Source organism: Mya arenaria, chromosome 1 (assembly GCF_026914265.1).
Source record: "Mya arenaria isolate MELC-2E11 chromosome 1, ASM2691426v1".
Taxonomy (NCBI): Eukaryota; Metazoa; Mollusca; class Bivalvia; order Myida; family Myidae; genus Mya; species Mya arenaria.
The window spans coordinates 44,242,477-44,261,627 of NC_069122.1; the positions used below are offsets into that span (position 1 = coordinate 44,242,477).

A 19,151-nucleotide genomic window follows, 5' to 3' on the forward strand; every position below is an offset into this window, starting at 1 on the left:
CCCTATTCACTGACCATTCATTTCGGATAAAATATGCTTATACATTTTATTTTTAAGGTATATGAACAACTATTTAAATGTTGAAATTCATTTAGGGGGCATCTATGCGATCTTAAGTGCCCTAGGTCAAACTGTCGATTTCCATGAAGCGCGGTTTTTACATTTCAATGTTAAAGTAAGACAAGTAGTTCTGTTCAACGATCGATATTATTACGCCGGTAAGGGAAAAAGTAAATGAAGGTTTAGTATGAAAAGAAGAGTACTGGTGAATGTAAATATGAATTAGTAAAATCAGTTATCAATATACAATGCATTTATAACCAACATGAACACAATGTTCACAACAAAACATACACAATTGCACAAACTTTAAAACAAAAGTTTCTTTCTGACAAACCTTGTTTCTTTTAATTAAAATCTGATAAGTGATAATATAATATTACATGTATAACATACTCACCAATAGATTGGACGGTACGGATGAACGGACAGACAGACGGAAGGACTAGGGCAGTTATATATTGCTCAGTTTCTTTAAGTTTTGGGCATAGAAATATTGAGTACTAGAGAAGGCATTTTGACTTGGTTATACAAAATGTAAAAAATAATAAAATAGTTGTGGGGCAGAAAGCCACTTTGGGTCGAAAATCATAATTATTGAATACATACAATAAAGTACAGCACTGCACCATTAACAAATTAATATGTCAATGTTCTTTTCTGTAATGAAATGCTCTTTACACCTTGTTTTATTTAAAACAATCCATAATTGTGCGACCAATCTAAATACATTCTTTGCCAGGGCCAGTTTATGTCAGAAAGTCTATCTTCAAGTGGTGAACCTTTCCTGTTGCTTTCTCTGTTGCCTCGACATCGATTTCCGTCCCTCCAGAAATGAATCGTACGTTTACCCATCTGTTTGTTCCGCTGCCACATATTGGTATTTCAAGGTTCCCAACCTGAATACACCCCGGGTCTGTCGTGTACATGGGATTCTTATCGCACGTTGTGAAAATTGGCAGGCGGATAAAAGTTTGGTGAGCATATAGAGGATAATATATCATGTTAGATTGTGCTTTGCCAACAGTAAGTTTCTGTCCGATTTCTACATGTTTTTCAAACACATTGCGGCATCGGGCTTTTCCTTCATAATATTTCTTTTTGGTCACATCGTGTTTGGTTGCATCGAAATGAGAAGTCGTTTCAACACCGTAAGTACGTTGGCTAATACGTTCTTTGATAGCTTTTGTGTTGTGCCCAAATATTACAGCCCCTTTCAGTACTGCCAGGCTTGCTTCCCGTGGAACAATTCTTTTCACAGCTCCGAACTCCGTGCTAACGGCGTGTTGAAGCATAGGTGACTCTGAAAATCCACCTACCATCAAAATAGCTTCTACACCCCTGTTTACTGGCAAGCTTAGAATGTTCTTCAAGTGCTCAACTGTGCTTGAAACAGATGTATCGAAAAACTGTCTAGCAACGCTAGCGTCGATGTTAACCTTCTCGTTTTTCATTGACACCTATTAACAGTAAAACGGATTTTAAAACAAATCTTATTTCATTAATTGACTAGACATCGCCTATGTTATATATTACTGGAAATGCATGATTTTCAGGTTTATGGTATTTTGTTTAAGGATATTTATATGCGGTGATTGTTTTCTTGTCTTATTAAAAAAAATCATAGTATAACATAATGAACGTATATGCCATTTTGATGTTGATGTTGATGTCTTGTATATTTATTTCTATTTATGAGTAAAGAAATCAGAGACTTCTAAAATAAAGTATTGGTAAGTATTGCAAACTGTATTTTTTTTTTATTGGTATATCTATGTATTGCCTGATCGTGAATGATAACGACTTGCATATATATACATAATTAAAAGAACAAACCATTCTTAAACATTCATTTTCCGACGAAATATATTAGTAGATACCATGTAACAGTAGAACAAGTAGAAATATTTTACCAAATTGGCATAAGACGTGTTCTTGATGAGGTCACACAAGGCTCGTCCCTGTCGTTTCTCTATCAAGGAGCACAGGGACTGAGGAAGGGGAATAACCGTTTTGCTGTCTATGTCTGGTGAAATGGACCGCTTCTTGTTTTCGAATCGACGAAACAATTCGATGTAATCGTCGAGGTGTTTACGCTTTAAATCGGCCATGGCGTCGAACCCTGCACATACAAATACATATCTATTGTATGTTTCACGATCTGTAGAACAAATATGTTAAGAATTTTTCTATTCATGTTTATTGAAATGCCATCAAAATTGTCTTACCTTTATCAAACTTGATCACAATTCCAATGGCAAGAAATATAATTTGGGTTTAGAGTTGAAACCTTTTGAATTTATTCTTGGAAAGTATTTCTTAAAGCGATTTTTCATTAACAATAACGCCAATCTTCAACTATGTTCAGTCAAATAAAAATCAACATTTCTCCGAGACGGACTGACCACATGTATTAAGACTTTTAGGATGTCTTCTTGAGGTAATATGAAACCATAATACGTAAATACAAAAAAATGAATTACCATACTATACTCAATAGTACCTTTCTTTTGAATCCCTGACGATGATTTATGCATGTTCAGTATAAATGTATGTTAAAAAATCCATATGCGTTGTTTAATGACCATTAATTATGTTACCTGCAATGTCATTGATAAACCCTTTGAAGGCTTCGTCGACCTTAGTTCCACCCCAAGCACCGCCGCTCGCCTTGTACAGTTCCTTTACCTCCATCGACTGCAACACTTCATGGACGGTAATATCTATTGTCCCACCTTAAATTATAGAATACTTCCTAGTTTCTATACATAGCAACATGACATTATGTTTTCACTATGAATGTAATTTCTTAAGGGATACGAGACAAAAATACGCGGATTCTGGATGACTAGTGACCCCTAAAATGGTATCATTGTAATGGGATTTTAATCTACAGCAAGTATATGTAGACATTATACTGTAAATCGTTTCACAAACACGTTACTTTCTCCTCCTAGGCCTTCTTAACTGGTAAAAATGGCACGTCCGATTTATAGTAATATAGAGCAAAGGAAAAACGCTTTTTTATCAATTAAGTTGTTTATTAGAGTTGTAAGTAACTAGTTTTTTAATTTAACTTATTAGTAAATGAAGTTATCCGAAAACTAACCTATAGGTTGTTTTATGCTCGAAACGAAACCATCACCAAAAGAAACAGAAGTAGGAAATTAACATTCGTTATTTATTTTTATTACTATTACCACTACAGACAGAAGAATTATACGGCTTTGCGTAGCATGAAAACATTTTTTTCATTTCAATTTAAGTGAGGTTCCGGCTTCGCGATTATCTGAGCATTGACAATGTATTTATACACACATGAACCGCATTTCTAAAATATTGAATGTGTTTTTCGTTTCACATTTTATATGTGAAAATGGTATATTGATACAACAGAAATACCATGTTAGCGCGCATATAAGGAAAGAGTGTGAATATAGAGTTAATAAACTTTTTTAAGGTCGTTACCATCTGTAAAGGCCCGTAAAATGGTTTACAGCCCGTGTGCTTAGCACGAGGGTTTTAAACTATTTTAAGGGCCTTTGCAGATGGTAGCTCGGACCGAAAAAAGGGTAAATTACCGTTTTTTTTTGCATAAAATATACACCATGAGAAAGGTTTGTGTTTAAAAAAAAGCTGTTTAATATCACGAACATGCACAAATAGTTCAAACAGTTCAAAATAACTTCCATAACAGGTAAGCTGTGACGTCACGAGTGATGTCATTGAAAATGTTTTTCATTTTTAAGCTCGATAATGGCAGCTACATTACTCGGCAGTTTCGTTTTTGTTTCGACGCCATTTTTCGCAGTGTTCATTCGTTTGGAAAGTGTTTTGTTTTGGAAATTTATTGGATTACTTGTATTATTTACACACAATACCTATTGGGTGATCGATTAATTACCGATAAATTCCTACTTTATTATTTATTTGTTTTAACAACTGATTTAAGCCTTAAGAAATGTTAACATGTATCTGCAGCATCACATATTTCATTTTTTTTTTAATTTATTTGTTCATTGTATACTTCGTAATGGAGTCATGTCTATAAAAGTAGTTTGTTCTAAATAAAAACGAAAGAAATAGGTCAAATTCGGAGGTTATATTTTTAAAGGAAACGAATAGTCAAAACAACTTCAGAAAGTACTATCTAGTAAACACATATCACTTTGCCAGGACGAAAACAACTCGAAAGAAAATATGTAATCTAAATGCGGTGTATTTCATTTGTTGATACTTGTATACAGCTATAAATGCTAAAATTTATTTTTGTGCAAAAGACGGAATCGTTGACCCACTTTAGGTCAATAACCGTGTTTTAAAACGGTGAAAACGGTGCTCAGTGGGCATTGTTATAATGCTAGCGTTGAAAGCGCTAATGTAAACAAAAAGCCGGTCATTAACGGCACGTGAATTTACTATATAATGCACTTTTTCTTAAAAGACCGGGTCTTTTCGTTTTAACACACCACGATAAGGGACCGAAAACACACATTGTATGCAACAATATTACTTTAACTACTATAACTTGTTCTACTACAACTACCAATAATATTTTTCCTGCAAAAATATTGTAAAATTATTAAAACAGTTCCAATAGAATGCTTACAGACGTTCGTTTCTTTCTCGTACTCGTTAGATAAATGATGCATGCTCAGTTTGAATAAAGGAGTTACCGAACCAACTTGTACGAGTACGATCTACCTGAGTGCTACGTTATCCAGTTACATGTATTATGCAAACGCATAACTAAGTGTAGTTTGTACCTAGTAATGATGTAAAATATTGTATGCACATTCTTTAGGTATGAAAGTGCTTGTGCAAGGTGCACTGCAACCAGTACAGACAGAAATACTAGATTCGCACGAGATTACTCAAACCTGTGTAAAAGTTTAAGCAATTATTAAGCCTATTGGCAAACAATTTTAAACTTGTACATTGTACACATGACCTTTAAAAAGGAGTTATCCCATATACGGTAACGTTCAAGTAGCGTTTCGCAATCTCTCAAATTTGAGGGCAAGTCACGGACAACTTGGGGTAAACAAGGAATAAATATATATTCTAGAATACACATAGGAACGGAATGAGGCAAAGCTGAGACACATTTGTTTAGGAAAAAATGTTAATGAGTCATGTTCGAACATTATGCGCAGGTCCGGGATTACTATCGCAACTGCCAGTTATACCTCCCGCGTCCAACACCAGATATTTCTGCTTAGCTTTCAGTTTGCCGAGCGACGTTTTATTTTCACTTCGTTCGACCGGTAGGTGGCGACAAAACAATGACGCTGCCTCTGGTTCTAGAGCAACAGTGAGACTTGTTTCTTCGATACCAGCCTTCAGGAAAAACGCATATTAGTGAATGTGCTAAAGCACTAAACATAAATACAATTCTGCACGCATTGTACATTTCTCCAAATTTAATGCTTTGTTCAAAGTTGATGATAATATTAGATACAAATGTTTATCATTCAATATATTCGTACAATATACAGCATTGCCCTATCGAAAAGATAAAGAACGACGATATATCAGACGTTTTTTTTTTTTAAATTGATCAATAAAAGAATACAGGGTATCTGCGATCTATATTCACTCAATCTTAAGATGACATTTCCTTTCTTAACAAAATGCTTATAAATACATTTCAATTCATTTCCTCTGCACACCACATTGTATAAAGTATTTAATAATCGAATAACAGTTCTAAAAATACTGACATTGTGATAAAAGCTCTTTATCGTTTGTCTATTGATCGTTTATGGCTTTCGAATACCTGTTTAGCGGCTTCTCTCATAAACTGTTTGGCAGCATTATCCCAGATTGCTGGCACAGTCAACACCCAGTGTATCTCATTCTCTCGTATTGTGCCAGAAATTCTGTCGTTTGAAACACGCCAAAGGTCGTCCTTGAGCCATCTTCAAGTACAAAAAATAGAATTTGTTTCATGTTCAATAATGTTAACTGGTAGTTAACACTCCTACTTTAATTATAAAGATTTATTACCACTCGTCTGATGTATAAAACGTATATTCTTGAGAGATATCAACCGTAAATTCGAGACATATATAAACAGTATATTATTGACAGATATACACAGCATATTATTGACAGATATAAGCCTTTTATTCTTGACAGATATAAACCATATATAATTCTTGACATATGTAAACCGTATATTCTTGACAGATACAAACCATATATTATTGACAGATATAAATCGTATATTATTGACATACAACAACATAATTTATTTACTAATTGTTTTACAATTTAAAAAAAATAAATTATGTCCAAAAGTACACAAAATATCTTCACTGATCTTTGCAGTTTTGAATCTGGACAGAATTAAATCCCATGGAATATTGAACTGACTATATGATAACGCTCTAAATCTAATAACACGCAGAATAATTCCACAAAAGGTTAAAGCGTAATCATTACATAATACATTAATTATATCCAAAATTATCGTACACATGTTCTAGCAAGCACCGGCAAACTTTTATAAAGACATGTTCATTAGGTCATTTTTCCAAAGGCTAAAATTAGAGAATTTTGCCCTTAAGCCTACAAAAAAATGTGTGGTTAGGGTAACATAACCCCCAATAATAGGTAGGGTAGGTAGGGATATTTTTAGGTTTTTAATTTGGTACAGATTTGTTTGCTTTGTTTTTGTCCCATATTAACAGTATTTCAGTTACATTAGGATATTTTTGGGGCTAACGATTCGGTAACAATGATTTTCCTTGATAAACAAACCCTTAGATTGATAGACCGGGGCTCTCCCAACTGAGCTAGCAGAGTTTCGTTGTCATTCGTTACACACCTTCCGAAAGCAAAACACATTGATAATAAAATGGCAATATTGCCTTTGTTCAGCATCTCAAAAACATTTCTCTGCCATCCCCCAAGAAGTAAAGTAAAGTATATTTTATAAACTTTACAAATGGCAACATACCCAGGTTTCAGTTCCAGTTTGAAATAAAGTCAAATTTTGTCAGGCACCAGCCTGTGTCAGAACTCATTTTATATTTCCGTTTTATGCTAGTAGTATGTTTGCCCAGCTGATATTTTATTTAAACAATTCTTTTATGATTGCATCATTGGATAAAAACATGACAAGTGAAAAGGGTCATGTCTTGTCCTGCAGTGGTGGGTTGGGTATATTAAAATTAGACGACATTCAATCGACAGAAATGTCGTACATTTGTTCTTCATACAAACGGGTCCATGGTCCCTTGTCGGATGTTTACATGTCAATCTCGGATATAGAGTGTTTTTTTTCGCAAGTCCCACCAAAAAACAGTAGGGTCGGCGGTTCTTTCCAGGTAGGGTCCGGTGACCCGGACCACAAAACTTATTTTTTAGGCCCTATATTCAAAATTAGTGCCAGAACATCATTAATAATTTTCTTTAAGACTCTATTAGAATCAAGTTAATTCTATATAGTCTATACATTTAATACATAGAATAATCTAGAACGTTCTGAAGAAATCTTAAAAAACATGCTCAAGGTAGCAAAGGAGAAAACATACTATTTTAATGAATCTAGCTCACCTTACAGATAAGACCCAATATATTAACCATGGAGTAGTGAAGTTTAAATGCATATATATACATGTTGCAGTGTTATTTGATAAAGAAGCGCACACATTTTTCTGTGCACGTATTTGGCTTACTTAATTGATAGTGCAAATACAGTTTGTGCAGAAAGATAACGACTGTTTTCGTCCTCAATAAGCATATCTCGTTCTATTTTCTGAAACAAATTGATTTTATGAGTACATCAAATTAACACAGGTTGAAAGTTTGTTTGTAACGAGTTGTATATAAAGTTTCAGGTGATATCAAGTGATATATAGGGTTAAATCAGAATTTTTCAAACGCTTTTGATTGTTTTGAAGCTATGAAAGTTTTTAGATACAGCTATTTCAATCAGCCATGTGGCCAAAAGGTCGCCGCTAAATACTAGCATTCTATGTCAGTGTTTGTTTCATCCATATATTTTACAAATTAAAACAAACACAAACATTTGAAGTTTTAAATTGATTGTACTCAAAACGAGAGCACAAACTTCATTTCAGTACGATACGAAACGATACATCATTGAATGGTAAATCGTAAAATGCCTGATATCGAATTACCCAAAGGATTGCCAAATTGCTGTTGCCAACAAGGATTGTTGATTGTAATCGACATGATCAAGTTAATATATATGGAGATTTCTATAAAGTAAGTCATGAATAAACTGTATGTATAAATATTGGAACAGCACACTGGGTAAAGTTATGAATAGATTAATGCAATCAGCGCAGTAAATTGTGTTAGAAAATAAAAACAACACGATTTAAAGGCGGATATATTCCATAAATTAAATTTTCCCTCCTACTCTGACAAGTACTTGCCTGGTTCAATAACTTCATTTTAAATCTTTTGAAGAAGTAGTACGATTCATGCTCGTCTTCGTCTATCAGTTCTGTATATCTTGTCTCCGCCTCAAAGCCAAATGCCTCTAGGGTTTTCCCATCGGGTTTTATCAAAACCGTTGTTGGTCCTTACCAAAAGAACATATATGTTCGTTTAATATTTTAACAAAAAAAAACAAAAAAAAAAACGCTTAAGTTGAATTCTGTCCGCTTTCCGTAAGGAAGTTATTTAAATTCGTCATAATTTCATCTCATTTTCAAATAAGTGAAGCCTTTCGGTGCTATGTCAAAGTATCTCTGACAGGATACACATAACTAAAACAACCTGTGTGTAATTGACTGCATGCATGCCGTCTAGCAGTGAATACATTATTTAAACGCACGCAATTAAATTGTTATATAATTAGACATTACAAACCCTTCGTCGATTCTTGTCCCTGCCACTGTTTTGCTGATATCTGTGTTGGATCATTTTTGAACTCATGAAGCAAAGAGTACGCCCAACTTGAGTACATCGTACCGAAATCTATGGCAGCAACCAGCATTGGTTTCGACTGTTTCAAATAGAGCTATTTGGAGAAATCTGCATCGAATCGTACAAAGCAATCTCCATTCTTGTGAGTAAATGGCCTACCAAATGAATAATATCGAGTCCATTTGACAATAAGCTGAGGCGGATCAAGAATTTGATGCTAGAGAAAAAAGGATGGAGACCGCGGCATACCTTTGGACCCTTTCCACATTGGCATTGCATAATATAGGTTTCCAATGTCGGGTTTTACGGCACAGAGAATGTTTGTCTGAAGTGTTGCATTCTAGCGCATACTTTACACATGAGTATTACAAAGTTTTAGCAACAGGATCTTTGAAATAGAGCACACAAAGAGCAATAAAGGGGCAGCACAATCCTCAAACATCAATGTCATCTTTCGTGTTAAAAGTTTTATTTATTACTAATTTCTTTTCGCACGATTGTAACGACAGCTTATAAAAGCACGTTTGAGTCCATTCCTGGGTAGACACCGGCACGTGTGTCCATTATGAGGTTATGAAAACGGACTGATAATGTGATTTGACCCACATTCTCTTCAGCCAGAGACTGACAACACTTAATTCTACTATTGATGTCATTTTTTGTTTCAGTATCAAGTTTCTTCAATACAATCGAGCGTTAACTTACACGAAACATGTCGGGATCCCTTTGTCGTTATTGTCGTCGACTGGAATCAAATATAATGCGAACATGTAAATGGAAAAACATGTTTGATGATATTCCTGATTCGAATCACTTTTTATTTTTTGTTAAGTCGTTCAGCCCTTTACTGTTTGATGATTTCATTTGTTTTATTCTTCCTCTTTCGGTATACACTTTACTTTATAGGCAATACGGCACATTTTCATTCACAAGCACGTACTATATTATTGATGACCAATTTTCAAACATTGTAATTTTAATTGTTTTTTTCTTTCTTTTAACTGCTCAATTTACCTTAAGCGATCCTTTATCTAAACTCCATCACTTTCTAGTTCCACCTATCAAAATAGGAAGTAGTTTTTAAATACATACCGAATTCGTTGAAAGTACCTGTTGAAGATTTCTTGACAAAAAGTCTGAGTATAAAGGTATGCGTCCAGACTTGCACTTTATGCTTTAAATACTGGCGCGGAACGTTTTAACGTATAAAATGGAAGAAGAAGCTGATGAAATATTATCATTATGGCCTCTAATCTTATAGCTGATACTAGCCAAGCGACTTTCTGTTATCTATTTATGAAGGCTAACCAATGAATTATCATGTGTTTATCTTTTTATCTTTTATTGGTTTGTTTACATCACTGCACCCGGCGCACCCCACCAACTCGTCCAAATTAACTTTTCTTTCATATAGGAGGAAAAAGTAATACAATACACCCAAAATGCACCAATTCGGAACAGAAATTGTTATAATGTTCTTGGAGGTTACACACAAACCCCACTGCCAACACTTTTAACCAAATAAGTTCGATTCTGAAGAAGGGGCTCAAATAAAAAGGGTTGCACCCTTAAAGCTGCACTCTCACAGATATACCTTTTTTACAACTTTTTTTTTATTTTTTGTTATGGAAAGAGCAAATATTTGCGTAAATATCTGCAAACCCATAATTAAAAATTGCTGACAAAAGATCAGATCGTACATTTTCACATTTTCATTAGAAAATTAATATTTTAAGGCTTAAACCGTACAAATGGTTTAAGAAAAATGCATAAAACATAATTTTTTTTAACTTTAAAATTCTGCGATCTAATTTTTGCCAGCAGTCTTATTTAACTTGTTTCCATGTGTTTTTCCCAAAAGATTGATCGTTCCAAGACAAAAAATAAAAAGTTGTCAAAGCGTTAAATCTGTGAGAGTGCAGCTTTAAGCTACACCCTTAACGTCATATCCTGGATCCGCTCATGTACATTATCTTTGTTCAATTTTAGAATCACATACGTTTTCTCTTAAGTACCATTAAATGATAGATGATAATCAGACTTTTGAGAGATTCCATTTCACCTACGAAGTTTGTTTTCTGTAAGGAATATTCAGGAGTATAGTTTGCTTATGGCATTCTGATAATATATTATTTCGTTAAAAAAAAGAATATAAGTTTTATTTGTATGTACGTGAAGTTAGATGCCTAGCGGCCTAGCGGCGTGAAGTTAGCGGCCTAGCGGCGTGAAGTTAGCGGCCTGGCGGCTTAGCGGCCTAGCGGCGTGAAGTTGGTGGCCTAGCGGCCTAGCGGCCTGGCGGCCTAAGTATTTTTTTCTATTTCCAAGCAATTGTTAATGCGTTTTTTTTTTAAAAACACTGATACATCAAAGTTTTATATTCATACAGTTACATAACGGCCTTAAATTGTTATCTTTTCAGAATATTTTTCTTTACCTTTTATACTAAAACAATTGTAAATGAACTGTTTTATGCACAAATTATCACTCTGAAGCGTTTTTCAACTTTTTTTTCAAAATGTCGATCAAGCACTTCAGCGACCTAGCGGCGTGAAATTAGCGGCCTGGCGGCCTAGCGGCCTAAATTGAATCCTATTTCAAAGCATGTATACATGCATTTTCTTCTAAACAATGACATATTAACTGTTTGAATGCACAAATGAACACTTTGGAGCCATTAGCGTTAATTAACATATATTTCCAAAAAATATCGATTAAGCCGTCAGTTATTTCAAAGCATTAAACATGCCTGATCTTCTAAAACAATGATATATTCACTGTTTTTATGCACAAATTATCACTCAGAAGCGTTTTCAACTTTTTAAAAAAAAAGGCGATCGAGTACTTCAGCGGCCTATCGGCGTGAAGTTAGCGGCCTGGCGGCCTAGCGGCCCAGCGGCCTAAAATGGTATCCTATTTAAAACATGTATACATGCATTTTCTTCTAAAACATTGACATATCTACTGCTTTATGCACAAATTAAAACTTTGAATCTATGAGCGATTATCAACAGTTTTTTTCCAAAAGCGTCGATTAAGCAGTCAGCTATTTCAAAGCATTAAAAATGCTTCTAAAACAATGATACCTTTACTGTTTTTATGCACAAATTATCACTCTGAAGCGTTTTCAACTTTTTTTAAAAAAGTCGATCGAGTACTTCAGCGGCCTAGCGGCGTGAAGTTAGCGGCCTGGCGGCCTAAAATGGTATCCTATTTCAAAGCATGTATACATGCATTTTCTTCTAAAAAATTGACATATTTACTGTTTTTATGCACAAATTAACACTTTGAAGCTATTAGCGATTATCAACAGTTTTTTTCAAAGCGTCGATAAAGCAGTCAGTTATTTCAAAGCATTAAAAATGCCTGTTCTTCTAAAACAATGATATATTTACTGTTTTTATGCACACATAATCACTCTGAACCGTTTTCAACTTTTTTTCAAAAAAAGTCGAGCAAGCACTTCAGCGCCCTAGCGGCGTGAAGTTGGCGGCCTAGCGGCCTAGCGGCCAGGCGGCCTAATTATTTTTTTTCTATTATCAAGCAATTGTTAATGCGTTTTTTTTTTTAAACACTAATAAATCAAAGATTTTTATTCATATAGTTACATAGCGGCCTTAAATTGTTATCTATTCAGAATATTTTTCTTTACCTTTTATTCTAAAACAATGATATATTAACTGTTTTATGCACAAATTATCACTCTGAAGCGTTTTTCAACTTTTTTTCAAAAAAGACGACCAAGCACTTCAGCGACCTAGCGGCCTAGCGGCGTGAAATTAGCCGCATGGCGGCGTAGCGGCCTAAATTGAATCCTATTTCAAAGCATGTATACATGCATTTTCTTCTAAAACAATGACATTTTAACTGTTTTTATGCACACATTAACACATTGAAGCGATTATCAACATTTTTTTTTCAAAAACGTCGATAAAGCAGTCAGCTAATTCAAAGCATTAAACATGCATGTTCTTCTAAAACAATGATGTATTTACTGCTATTATGCACAAATTATTTCTCTGAAGCGCTATTCATTTTTTTTCCAAAAAAGTCGAACGAGCACTTCAGCGGCCTAGCGGCGTGAAGTTAGCGACCTGGCGGCTTAGCGGCCTAAAATGGTTTCCTTTTTAAAGCATGTATACACGCATTTTCTTCTAAAACAATGAAATATAAACTGTTTGAATGCACAAATTAACACTTTGAAGCTATTAGCGATAATCAACATATTTTTTTCAAAAAAAGTCGATTAAGCAGTCAGCTATTTCAAAGCATTAAACATGCCTGATCTTCTAAAACAATGATATATTTACTGTTTTTAGGCACAAATTATCACTCAGAAGCGTTTTCAACTTTTTTTCAAAAAAGTCGATCAAGCACTTCAGCGGCCTAGTTGCCTAGCGGCGTGAAGTTAGCGGCCTGGCGGCCTAAAATGCTATCCTATTTCAAAGCATGTATACATGCATTTTCTTCTAAAACAATGATCTATTAACTGTTTTCATGCACAGACTATCACTCTGAGGCGATTATCAACATATTTTTGAGAAGGAGAGGCATGTGCACATGCTTTGAAAAGCTGACTGCTTGTTCGACTTTTTGAAAAAAAGGTTGATAATCGCCTCAGAGTGATAGTGTGTGCTTAAAACAGTTAATATATCATTAATATGATAGGCCGCCAGGCCGCTAACTTCAAGCCGATAGGCCGCTGAAGTGTTCGATCGTATTTTTTTGAAAAAAAATAAACAAAACAAAAACGCTTCAGAGTGATAATTTGTGCATAAAAAACATTAAATATATCATTATTTTAGAAGATCAGGCATGTTTAATGCTTTGAAATTGTTGACTGCTTAATCGACGCTTTTGAAAAAAGAAACTGTTGATAATCGCTCATAGTTCCAAAGTGTTAATTTGTGCATAAAAACAGTTAATATGTCATTGTTTTAGAAAAAAATGCCTGTATACATGGTTTGAAATAGGATACCTATTTAGCCGCTAGGCCACCAGGCCGCTAGGCCGCCAGGCCGCTAACTTCACGCCGCTAGGCCGCTGAAGTGCTCGATCGACTTTTTTGAAAATAAAATAAAAAAAAGCTTCAGAGTGATAATTTGTGCAATAAACTGTAAATATATCATTGTTTTAGAAGATCAGGCATGTTTAATGCTTTGAAATAGCTGACTACTTAATCGATGCTTTTGAAAAAAATATGTTGATTATCGCTAATAGCTTCAAAGTGTTCATTTGTGCATTCAAACAGTTAATATGTCATTGTTTTAGAAGAAAATGCATGTATAAATGCTTTGAAATAGGAAACCATTTTAGGCCGCTAGGCCGGTAGGCCGCGAGGCCGCTAACTTTCCGCCGCTAGGCAGCTAGGCCGCTGAAGTGTTCGATCGACTTTTTGAAAACAAACAAACAAAACAAAAACGCTTCAGAGTGATAATTTGTGCCTAAAAACGGTAAATATATCATTGTTTTAGAAGATCAGGCATGTTTAATGCTTTGAAATAGCTGACTGCTTAATCGACTTTTTTGAAAAAAAAAATGTTGATAATCGCTAATAGCTTCAAAGTGTTAATTTGTGCATTCAAACAGTTAATATGTCATTACATACATCACTGTTTTAGAAGAACAGGCATGTTTAATGCTTTGAATTAGCTGACTGCTTTATCGACGTTTTTGAAAAAAAGAGAGTTAATTATCGCTTCAATTTGTTAATGTGTGAATAAAACAGTTAATATGTCATTGTTTTCGAAGAAAATGCATGTATACATGCTTTGAAACAGGATTCAATTTAGGCCGCTAGGCTGCCAGGCCGCTAATTTCACGCCGTCAGGCCGCAAGGTTGCTGAAGTACTTGATCGACTTTTTTGAAAAAAAGTTGAAAAACGCTTCAGAGTGATAATTTGTGCATAAAACAGTTAATTTAAAATTGTTTTAGAATAAAAGGTAAATATTTTTCCGAATAGATAACAATTTAAGGCCGCTATTTATCTATATGAATAAAAAACTTTGATTTATCATTGTTTTAAAAAAACGCATTAACAATTGCTTGGATATTGAAAAAATAATTAGGCCGCCAGGCCGCTAGGCCGCTAGGCTGCCAACTTCACACCGCTAGGCCGCTAAGCCGCCAGGCCGCTAACTTCACGCCGCTAGGCCGCTAGGCCGCTAACTTCTCGCCGCTAGGCCACTAGGCCGCTAACTTCACGTACATTTTATTTGTCGACAATTTCAGCATCCAACCGTATACTGATATTACTAAAGAATACAACATTGTTTTAAAATTACAGCCCACCAGTTAAATGCGATTTGAAATGCTTCGATTTAATTATGGCATTGATTTGACACGATGTACAACTTTCAGATACGACAGGATGTTCAGTGCAATTGGAAATATAGATAGATAGTTTAATTTGAATACATGTTTAATAAGCCACATGACCCGTGAGTAAAAAAAACACACGATTTAACATTTAAAAATGACATAACAACTGGAGCACGTAAGTATTGTTTAAATTTTACGAAAGATTTTACAGCTAACGAAGGACATGATTAGAGAAAACGCTATACTTAAAGGTGCAAGTCGACATCAAATACGGAGAAGGTGTTCATATACCTAAATTACTACATAAAATGCCAACATAGCGCAACATAGAAATCTGAGAAAAATAAACTTTTCACATATTATACATTTACATGTTTCAAACACAAAAATATCGATCTTCAATACATACAATTAAAAGAACAAATTTACCAATACATTAAATGAAATGTAAGGCAACCTATTATAACAGAAAAAGAAAAAGAAAGGTTGTTTATCTTTGTAAACTTTATCCAGTAAAGTTGAGCGTTATTATGTCTATATTGCTTTAAAGTTTTTATTCTGTCGCCAAGGTATGTTTTCTTACAGGATTGTATAGTACATTTGTATTCCGACAGAGCTTTAATAAGTAACAATCTATTTTCATTTGAAGGAAAATTGAGATATTTGATTAAAGATGTTAAAAATAGGCTTCTTTTTTGACAGCGTTCTTCAGCAAACAAAGGATTATTTCCAGGCTGTGTTTTATTCGAGTTGCATTATGATAAATAATAGTAACATTGTTTATAAGCTTGAAAGATTGTGATAAACTAGAATCTACGTCACTACCCGTCGAACAATTATTCATAAAAAGAGTCAGTGCATTTAGTTCATCAACAAACACATCGGTGCTTATTGCATTTATTAAATTATTCGTAAGATTAATTTGAAGTATAAGTTTATTATTAGTGAAAGTTTATTAATCTGTAAAAACATTTTCTAACTGTAAGTTAAATATACCGCTACTCTCTGGTACAACATAAAATAAACCGATAAATAAAAATTAATCTAGAAAGAAAACAATTCTGCCGTCCAGCCGTATCATCTTCACTTTGGAAAACAAACTTTTATCATTCACACATATATCTTTTACATAAATAATTATTCCACCGGAATCACGTTCAGAGTTTTTACTTTTTTCCCTCTGTAAACAAAAATGCTGAAAGTTTTGTACATTTAAATCAATAGATTCATTAGACCATGTCTCAGTAAGCATAACTATGCCATTGTTATCAAACATGGAAATGATTTCAGGACAATGCAGTTTGTCGCAATATTTAGACACTAAACACTGTACATTAAGGACGGCTATTTTAAGGTTAACCTTCTCCAGCCATTCCTAGCCATGGTCAGCACCTCCTAAAGCCACAGATTCACCACCAGGGGCAGAGTTAATGTTTTAATCCGGAGTATGTTGAAGGTTTTCATGGCGCGCTGAAACTGACTGTGTCCGACGTGGACCCGGCTTACCCCGGGTCGTTGATCCAGGAGTATGGGAACCATCCTTACTCTCCGGTTGGGTTTTAGACTTACCAGTTGTGAGTTTTCTACCATTTTGTTTAGGGGCTTCCCGTGTTTCCTATCTTTAAAGAGTAATGGTACAACATTATCACATGGCTGCGGAAAGTCGATCACCATGTCCTTCTCGTGATTATTGGCTCGTGCCGTCGGAAAAGGTTACATGAAGCGTAATTTGCGGTGTATTTCCGGCATAACATCAAGCGCAGTGTGAGGTGGGTTTCGGGAATTAAACATAAACATTTTTCTTTCAAAATGGATATAAATCTCAGAACTGAATAACCCCGTTATGAAACTAAATGCAACAGACACATCAGACATTCCGTGATTGATTTGTTTTATTTCTAAACATTGTTGCATGATTGATTCAACTTTAGTTTGGTTAGGACATTTGAATTAAAAATTTTAACGAGCGTATGACCTAAAAGCTTAAGACAAAGGCACAACAGCAAGTGTCAGACACGAGTTTATATGCTAACTCAAACTAGAATTCCGCTTTTCAAATATGGGTCATCTTCGGACCATACTAAATGTACATACCACGTTAAAATTAAATACCATGCAAAATAGGTCAATAAAACGTCTATTCTGTCGGAAGCGAAGCGCGATGCAGCTAATGACGTAGACATACGAAATTAAAATACCGTGATGTATCTAAAGACGTTGACAAAGATGAAGTCGAACAAAGTAGTCCCTGTGTCTGCCATGTTAAGCAGCAGAATAAGTCATTGTCAAACATTTCCAATCTGAATATCTATTTCAGTGCATATATGATTCATAGCGACCAAATATACTTTCGTTGATAGATGGTGCAAAAGGCGTAAAATGAAACGGTCTTAAATATTAGCCCAGGACAGATATTTGGTAATCTGCTAACGTCACTGGAAAAATATTTTGTATACATGGACACTTGATTGACATTTCGTGGTTAGTTTGATATTTTACTTTCGAAAGTTGTTCTCTTGAACTGCCAGAATATACTAATTCAAATTCGAATTACAATGACCATATTGAATTGTAACAAGGCTGTTTTAACGACATGTATATAATATGTGGATATAAATGATTTCAAAATACTATTTTAGACTTGGTAGACCCCTCTAGCAGCTGAACATAAAACGAATTCATTTCCCCTGATTATCACGTAACAGTGTGATATGAAGTTTGATATATTTGATCGATATTTAAACCGTAGATAGTCAGTATGCTCGACAGCTTAGCATATGTACATAACTTACTTCAAACATTAAAGTCAATAAATATTTGTGTTAGATAGTTAAAATAAATATTGTAAGACAAGTCATGGGCTAAGAAAACGGTGGCCATCTTGGCTGTTGTCTTGGTCACCATGGTAACCCTGAAGATGCCAGCTGTCCACCCTCGCTGAAAATGAACTTCAGACAACCCCCAACACAGATATACAAAGAAACGCTCTGGACAAAAATTGCACACGAATATATCTAGGGACTGTACTACTAGTAATCCATGGTTAAACGGATAATTTAATATGTCTGGTGTTTCAGGTTTGCAGCATGCATACTGTATACTGGGTGACCTTTTGGAGTCTTTTCTGTTCAAAATTGTGATGAAGATCCTATATTTGTTGCTTTTGGAAATATTTAAAACTATTGTCTATTACTTTAATTGTTAAAAATTGTAATACACATGTGTATATTTTGATGAAAATAATTTACATATGTATGACATTTAAACGCGTATTTAACATTGATATAAGACTGAATAATGTATACATATTACGGTATGTTTAGAGTTGTCTGAGCCATCAGATCCGCTTTGAAGTAAAGTAGAAGAAAAAAAGCCAATTAATGAGTCACATTAAGGTAATGTTATGGTCTCAATAGCGCCTTAGTCTACAACAGCCGTGTGACTTTATCTGGAACAGAAACTTAATATATTAGAAGAGGGATATATTATTCATTGGAGTTCTTCAAACCACACATTCTTCTTCTTAGAAGTCCAGCAAGCCATATTTGAAGATCGAGTTGCCTCATTAACAATACGTCGTAGCCGAAGTTTTAACTCAAAACATCTTTACGTATATACTTCAGGAGAGGACGACGAATAGATATTTGAAAAACAATAAGGAATCAGGTATGCGTCTGTGTCCTAACCACCAGATCTAATGCTCCATTCCAGATGCCTTCAGGGTTTGTATGTTTGTGATATGTTGTGTAACTCACTGTATTAGGGAGTCATATATATTTTTTATCTTAAAATAAAATGTCAATGAGTAAAAGCCATAACTTTGCTTGCAATATGTATGAAGATGACCACCATGATGAAGGCTACG

At 34.6% G+C, this 19,151-nt stretch overlaps 1 protein-coding gene across 1 annotated transcript; it reads right to left on the reverse strand.

Moving 5' to 3' along the window:
* Positions 1–809: 809 nt before the first annotated feature.
* LOC128227456 (heat shock 70 kDa protein 12A-like) lies at positions 810–9,007 on the reverse strand. Its single transcript, XM_052938017.1, has 7 exons — positions 8,911–9,007; positions 8,515–8,620; positions 5,840–5,981; positions 5,250–5,400; positions 2,661–2,795; positions 1,974–2,182; positions 810–1,520 (listed from the first exon to the last, which is right to left on the reverse strand). Exons 1-7 carry the CDS (start codon positions 9,005–9,007, stop codon positions 810–812), a joined length of 1,551 nt encoding a protein of 516 aa, XP_052793977.1.
* Positions 9,008–19,151: the final 10,144 nt, after the last annotated feature.

Excerpts from the sequence above, each read along its gene's own strand:
- LOC128227456 (XM_052938017.1), bottom strand. The coding sequence starts at position 9,007 with ATGTACTCAAGTTGGGCGTACTCTTTGCTTCATGAGTTCAAAAATGAT. Across the intron at positions 2,183-2,660 it reads GTTTATCAATGACATTGCAG|GGTTCGACGCCATGGCCGAT; the intron begins GTAACATAATTA and ends TTGTATGTGCAG. Across the intron at positions 1,521-1,973 it reads ACACGTCTTATGCCAATTTG|GTGTCAATGAAAAACGAGAA; the intron begins GTAAAATATTTC and ends TACTGTTAATAG.